General features: G+C 34.4%; 1 protein-coding gene across 18 annotated transcripts in view; it reads right to left on the reverse strand.

The window, feature by feature from the left end:
- LOC132731996 (mothers against decapentaplegic homolog 3-like) overlaps positions 1-487 on the reverse strand; it is a 64,965-nt gene extending 64,478 nt beyond the window's left edge. For 16 of the 18 annotated variants that reach the window (XM_060718309.1, XM_060718305.1, XM_060718308.1 and 13 more), the window contains exon 1: positions 104-483. In XM_060718309.1, the coding sequence (XP_060574292.1) occupies positions 104-306 (203 nt within the window). In that variant the 5' untranslated portion in view covers positions 307-483. Of the gene's footprint in view, positions 1-103 lie in introns of all 18 variants that reach the window. The other 2 variants (XM_060718313.1, XM_060718315.1) reach the window with 2 other exon arrangements.
- Between the last annotated feature and the right edge of the window lie 7,080 nt (positions 488-7,567).

A 7,567-nucleotide genomic window follows, 5' to 3' on the forward strand; every position in this document is an offset into this window, starting at 1 on the left:
ATAGTTTAAAATGATTGATAAATTTCAAAATCCTCAGTATCTGTCTAGAATGTATGGCTCATGCTTCTATTCATCAGTCAATAGCTGGCTATGTGAAATTTACCTGGGTATAGTGATACATTTTGTGCTTGAATCTTGCTGTGTTACAGACTTTTCTAGTTCATCTAAGCCTCCAGTCTTTTTCAATTTCTTTACTAGACTTTTCACTGCCTTTTCACTCCACTTGTCTTCTTTTTCTGAATCTCCCTTTTTCAAACTTAGTAAACGTTTCACAATAGGTGGTGTAAATGGGGAAAAAGTTGTCATTTTCAGTTAAATTTCACTGACACAAATGGTATTGGTTAAAGTTTCAACTTGTACACATAAGTGCTGACTGCCGACAACTACAAACAAAAGGAAACCATACAATTTCTCAATTTTTTGCAATGATAAAATCCGCCATAACATTGACCTAACAACACATCGACATGTTACTTCTTCCGGTAAATAGTTCGAAAACTCTATTGTCCGATATAGACAGTTTTGGCCTCAACTTTGCAATAATAATTCATAACTTATAATAATACTATTCATTGATACTGAAAAAACTAACATTTCCAATTTCGGCTGAAAAATTCATAACTCAATTTACAAAAGATTAATTCGCATATCCGGATAAATCCGTTAATAACGGATTTTACCGAATGCAGGTATAAATTAGTCCCGATCAGGTCACAGTGCTCTAGCTGTTAAATACAAGATACAAGATACAAGAAAATTTATTTTACGTCGGATACATATAAACAGAAAACATTAGCTCATGAGCTATTTTCCGACAAACAATAGTATATGAACTAAACAAAAGTAAAGCAGCTATAAAAGAAAATATAAGCATAAGCACATTTAAGTACATGGAAGTAAGATATTAAAGCAACTAAAACATGGATTTAATAAAACAAATAACAGATAATATATATATATATAATATATAATGTACATTCCTGTAAAAGAGTTAAATATTAGTTAAAGACAGACATGTATAAAAAATAAGCATAAGCACATCTAAGTGGCTTGTTCCCTTGTTAAATCGACCCTTGGTCAACATGGCATTTTTTGTTCACAAGTTATTTATCACTAAGTATTACGATTCACCTAGTAAAATCACGAATAATCAATTAGCTCTAATTCCAATGTATTTTGAGTAAAGGCTTATATCCTGCTCTGCCTATATACGCCAAAAGACCATATTTATTGTATTTGATTACAACAGGGACAGACCCTGATTATAATGTACTAGATTCTTTCTTTTTTCTTTTTTTACATAGTTATACAAAATTATTCCTTTGTTTTTTAAGTAATATAGGTAGTACTGGTACTTATAAAATCATATGGACTCTGTTTCGTTTTTAACAGTGATTAAATAGCTACTTGACTACGAGCTCTTTCTGTAAAATATTACGAAATAATACATTTGCTTTTTTAAAAAATGCAATTCTTTTAATTTTATGAATAAAAGAAAATAATGCATATATTTTTATAATATCGACATGTCATAGATAGATATCATAAAAAAAACAACATGTAAGAAAATATTATATGTCTATATAACTTTGTGGTATTATAATGTGATGACTTAAGTTTTGTTTTGAGCGGAATAGGGCACGTTCTTAATATTAAAACAAATTGATTTGAATGACTGAATTTAAATGTGATTAATATAACAAGATGTGTGCAAGTTCCAATTGACAGTTATGGATATGAGACGTACATATTATACATGTTCGATATGTCGCATCAAGTGAGCGTCTGAAAATCAGTCTGTTGCAAATGGTTTCAACATTGAATTTTGGAAGGATTATATTTTTCTTGCAACAATTTGGAAAAAAAAACACCGAAAATAGTAAAAATGGTAATACCCAAGACAACGTTGCCGGAACGTTTACCAAATATTAACCGGTGTGATTTCTTTACCGTAAATATCAGCAAATTTTATCGTGGATGGAACATGATCCTAACATCCCATTTTGCTGAATACAAAACGTATTTCACAGAGCTTGATTAAATAAATAAAGTGTTAACATTATTCAAATGCGAGCAATTGTTACGGTGCTCGTGTCATAGGCAATGCAAAAGAGCCCTCGCAAATGTGATGGAGCCATCACAGCCATACAATATGTGTCGAAATTGTGGGGTTATGCCGATTAAAATTCATGGATATACCAAAAGTAAAACAGAATCTCCAAATGCATTGAGATATTAGCAGTGTCTATTCTAGGATTTAAAAAAACCAGGGGGGGGGTATCGAAAAGTGAGAATTTATTACATATGTTGATCTTTTCCTTCTCTCTCTATGTAAATTTTTCCCCCTGCCTCTGAAAAAGATTGGGGGGGGGGATTCTCAAAAATTATGAGTGAATCGCCCCATCCCCCCTCCTAGAATAGACACTGTATTAGGTTCTTCGATCAGTATGTACTACACTACATCGCTATACATATGTATATCTATAAAATGTGTTATTTCAAAAAACTTCTTCGATCATCAATAATTAGATGACTTTTTTCATCAATAATTAGATGACTTTCAAGAGCAAATTTCAATGTCATTTTAAATTATTGTTTCCTAGATGTTGAATGTTTTTCAAAAAGAGTGTCTTTAATCTAGATCATTTGATTTGATCTTAGGTCATTGGGTACGTATTCTTCATATTCCTTCGGTTTGATTTGAACATTAAACTGTTAATTCGCGTAGCATTGCTTGGGCGAAATTTATAGTTAAAGATACTCCACTGAGGTTTAAAAGCCTAAAACATAACATTTGAATTTCTTACATAAATGAGCGGAGGCACTTTAAACAGAACTATATGCAAAGAAAGTTAAGAAATATACTTTGAAATATATTGGAAATCGTATTTTTATGCTTTTCTTAGCCCGGTTTGAGTGAAAAGCGTTTAAACGCTTTTCATTTTGGGTCATTCTTTTACAATTTGAATAATTATTCTGGAAGTGCGAGAATAATCTGTTTTTTTGCACAAGGATTAGTCGTCTAAACATACATCAATTGGTATAGTTATCTGGAAAACATATTTTCAGTCCCATCATGTTAAAAAAACCGCAGTGGAGTCCCTTTTAAGAAAAATCCAAAACAATGAGAAAGATGTTATACTTGGCATAACATTCTCCGATTTTTGAAAAATAAGCTTTAAAATCGGATAGTTTAAGAAACTGTTATTAACCTTTTCAGCTTTGTTTTTGTCGACAGCTCTAAAACGGAAGTATCGAGGACTCTCATTTAAATAAGAAAAAGCCAGCGTTAAGTATCTCCCTGGGTGTAATATGTCTTTAATAAAATTGCTTTTTTTTAGGATTTAAACCACATTTATGTGATATTAAATACACTTGAAATTGTATAATCAAATCATCTTCAAATACTAATTCCGCGGAGCTTTCGGTGGTTTCGCCCTCTGAACCCCCACTAGGCTCTGCCCTGGACACGCAAGGGGGCCTTTGCGGCCCCCTTGATCTCCTGCGTGTACATTTGTGCGTATATTTAAAATTGCTCTAGCTAAGCCCCTGTAGATCCTGTAACACAATTTTTTATAGTTTTAAATCATAAATATGATGCTGAAATTAAGATTTCTCAATATTGTATGTTCCAAAAAGCATTATTTATAAAGATATTAACGAATTTAACATTTCCTGTAAATAAAGGGAGGTAATAAAATTTATTTTTCTATAAAGTTTAAGTCAAATTTTAAAATAAGAAATGAATGCACATATTTCATATTTTAATGATTACATATAATATGCACAAATATTTGCAGTACATATTTTACATATTCTTCGATGTTTGAAAATTGTTTTATTTTGCATATTAATATTATGTACATAATTATATATAATTTCACTTAGTGTGATTTACCACTTTGATCAAAACATACAGGATTTTTGAATTTATGGGCTGATTATTTAAGTAGCTCTCGATCTATGTAAAATATTGAAATACATAACAAAACTATATTTTAATAGATCAATATTTGTTTAGTTGAATGAATAACTGATATACTACAGATTGAAATCACTGATTTGTTATGCATACGTCACTTAACGCATATGTCGAAAAATCCAACGCAACATGACGCAAGTAAAAAATATATTCCTAGGTCGGGGTCAGACAGACATTCACTTATTCGCTGACAATTTGGAGAATGTGTTACAAGTTTATGTTATATTTTGATCAATCTACAACTACTTTCAAAATATGATTTATAAGTAGATCTACATGTATAGATCGGGATACCGAAAATAAGCTACTTTCGCGAAATCAGATCGCGGCTACGAAAATAAGATTAATTTTTAACATAGTGCATTTATTCATTTAAATAATTATGTTAATTACATATTTATGCATTCTTTAAATGATTGAAATTTAAAAGCCCAAAAACTATTTAAAAAAAGCTGAAAATACCTTTGTACGCAAAAAGCTCATATCTCCATGTAAAGCGAAAATAAGATCGGGTGTACGAAATAAGATTTATCTTTATATTCTGTATTTAAAACGTATTTTTGTTGTTATTAAATGATTTGTATGAATGAAATAATAAAGAATGAAATGTTTTGTAATGAAATGTAGGACGTTTACAAGTGCGGCAAATATGGTTAATATCCCAAATATAGTAAGAACCAAGATGGCGTCTACGAAAATAAGATTTACATGGTTCATAACTTATATTAAAATGGTATTAACGTATTTTCCCAATCTAAATAGATCTATACATCTTAGATATTTGATACGAAACATTGCTTGGTGGACCTGTATCACGATTGTTTCAATTAAACCGTTGGGACAAAATAATGCCCTGCCTAAGGAGACAGTGACCTACTTTCTTGTCCTTTGATGTACAACCATGTGCACAGTTTTAGTTGTAAAATTGAACTTTGATATCAGGTGACCTAGCTTTTGATGATGTGACCCGCTGTCTTGTTCTTTGATGTACAGCTATGAAATTTGAACCAAGTGCACAGATTAAGATGCAAATTGAACTTTGATATCAGCTGACCTAGATTTTGACAAAATGTCTTACTTTGTTGTGCTTTGATGTACAGTCATGAAATTTTGGCCATTCATCAAAAATTCGCTAGACACAACTGCATTTAAAGATTCCTACTCTGATCTTTTACTTGAATAATGATTCAACCACAAACATTGACGTGTGGTCTTTTGTTAACGATGCAATTGTTGTTGTATCCAATAATCTGATAATGCACTCGTTCTAACTAGTCTGAAAGTAATTAAAAGCTACAGTCTCACATCCCGACAGAGCCCGGTAGACGTCCGAGGTGATCCGGGAACGACCGGGAACAACCGGGGTACATCCGTAACTCTGCCGGCAACGTCCTGGATGATCCGGGAACATCCGGCATTCGACCCCGGATGGAAGAGAATATTTAATATCACCGGGGTGGTCCGGGATGATCCGGGAAGTAAAGCTTTGCCTGCTTCATCCTTAGCTCTGCCGGGAACGACCGGGGTTACACCAGGGAAGCACCGTAGCTCTGCCGGCACAAACCGAGGATGATCCGGGGTATGATAAAGCCGGTAGAGCTACGGTAGAGCCCCGGTGAATGCTGGCAGAGCCCCGGTGAATGCTGGCAGAGCCCCGGTGAATATCGGGAGAGCCCCGGCAGAGCCCCGGAGGATGACGATGGAGCTACGGTTGATCCCGGTAGAGCCCCGGCAAAGCCCGGTTCATTTCAAAGGAATCACGACAATTTGCGATGATTGCACTTGTTTGTATTAAAACCGTTCCAATTTCCCTTATATCCAGTCTTCCATAAGGGTTTTTCAGAAAATCATCATGAATTACTATTCTGGAACAATAGATATTATATTAAAAAATCAATGTTATCATTTTCGCGCGTCTTCAATCCACCGGGGCTCTGCCTGGATCGTCCTGGACTCCGCCTGGATCGACCGGGGCTCTGCCTGGGTCAACCGGGGCAGTTCCTGCGTCATCCGGAAACGACCGGGGAAGCACAGGCATGAACCGAAGCTTCACCTGGGTTTGGCCTGGATGATCCGGAGCGCATCCTGGGTGGTTAGTTGGGAATTACCGTAGTGCTGCCGGGGTTAGTGTGACCGCAACAATAATTACACCCCGGATCGTCCCGAATCATCCCGGTAACTTACCGGGATGGTCCTGGGCTCTGCCGGGAGTAAGTGAGACCGCATTTTAAGCAACATTTGCTTGATAAGCCATCATTCGGCATTGTATACACACCGGTCTATCAAATATCAGTAAGACCGGTGTACACAATGATCATTCGTAACCCTGCCAATGTGACGGCCATAAACTTCCTTTGTAAGATTATATTGTGTCTATTCAGTAATGCGATTCCCGGTGATTATACTGATAGCCCTTATTTGAAGCCAAGAGCAAGTCACATCATCAATCATTTGTGCAGAATAATGCCCCTTTGTCACCTTACGGAATAGTATTATTATGGAAATACGGAAGGATTGGCAACTGATGCAAAGTACACATAACTTAAATTATTTATTGAAGCAGTTGATTACTGATTACACAAGACGTTCCTCATAAACAGTTATCTTGAAACAGTTCAATAGGTTTTTAACAAGATTCCTGGAAAGGATATTATTGGGTATGGAACGCCATAGCTGCCTCATGTTATTACATTTCTTTTTATCTTGCCCAGAAAGCGTCTTATTTTGTCAAATATAAGCGTTGTGATGTCATTGTAATTTGTCGACTTGTCTAAACATTGCCTTATTATACCTAACAGTAGTCTTATCTCTTTAAAATGTGATGTTGACTTGTGTTAAAATTGTTTTATTATTTCAAACAGTAGTGTTATAATGTCAAACATGTCGTTTTGGCTTGTCTGAAATGTGTTATATTATGTACTAGTTAGTCGCGATTTTTGGTCAAATTGTGGAGCTGTTTTTTCAAAAGACTGTCTGATCATTTGAAACAGTAGTGTTCTCTTGTCGAAATTTGGTGTTGACTTGTAAAAGCACAGCTTTATTTTATCAAACTGCCATGTTATTTTGTCAAAATACGGTGTTTAAATGCCTAAACATTGTCTTATTAATTGTGTCAAACAACTGTGTTAATTTGCCAACGTACACTACTGAATTGTCTTTTTTATCAAATATTCAAATTATCTTGCCGAAATGGGGTGTTGACTGGGCTAAATCATTCCTTATTATGATAAACTGTATGCTATTTTGTCAAAAAGCAGTTTTGACTGGTTAAAACTCAGTCTTATAAAGTCAAAAAATTGCGGTATCTTGTCGAAATGTGGTAATGACTTGTCTAAACTCTTTCTTATAAGTGTTTTATTGTCGAAATTTGATGTATTCTTGTAAAACACAGAAACAGTCTTATTATGTTTAATAATTGTGTAAATTTCTTCAAATTTAGTTCTGTCTTGAGAAAGCGCTGTCTAATTTTGCTAAACTGTCCCGTTATCTTTTTTGCTTTATATTTTATCGCTCCGCGCGGGCTCTGGTCACGTGATACTAAATTTTGACAACATCACATCTGGACAGGATAACACGATTATCTGA

This window comes from Ruditapes philippinarum, unplaced genomic scaffold (assembly GCF_026571515.1).
Source record: "Ruditapes philippinarum isolate M1 unplaced genomic scaffold, ASM2657151v2 ctg3128_1_1_1_1, whole genome shotgun sequence".
Lineage (NCBI taxonomy): Eukaryota > Metazoa > Mollusca > Bivalvia > Venerida > Veneridae > Ruditapes > Ruditapes philippinarum.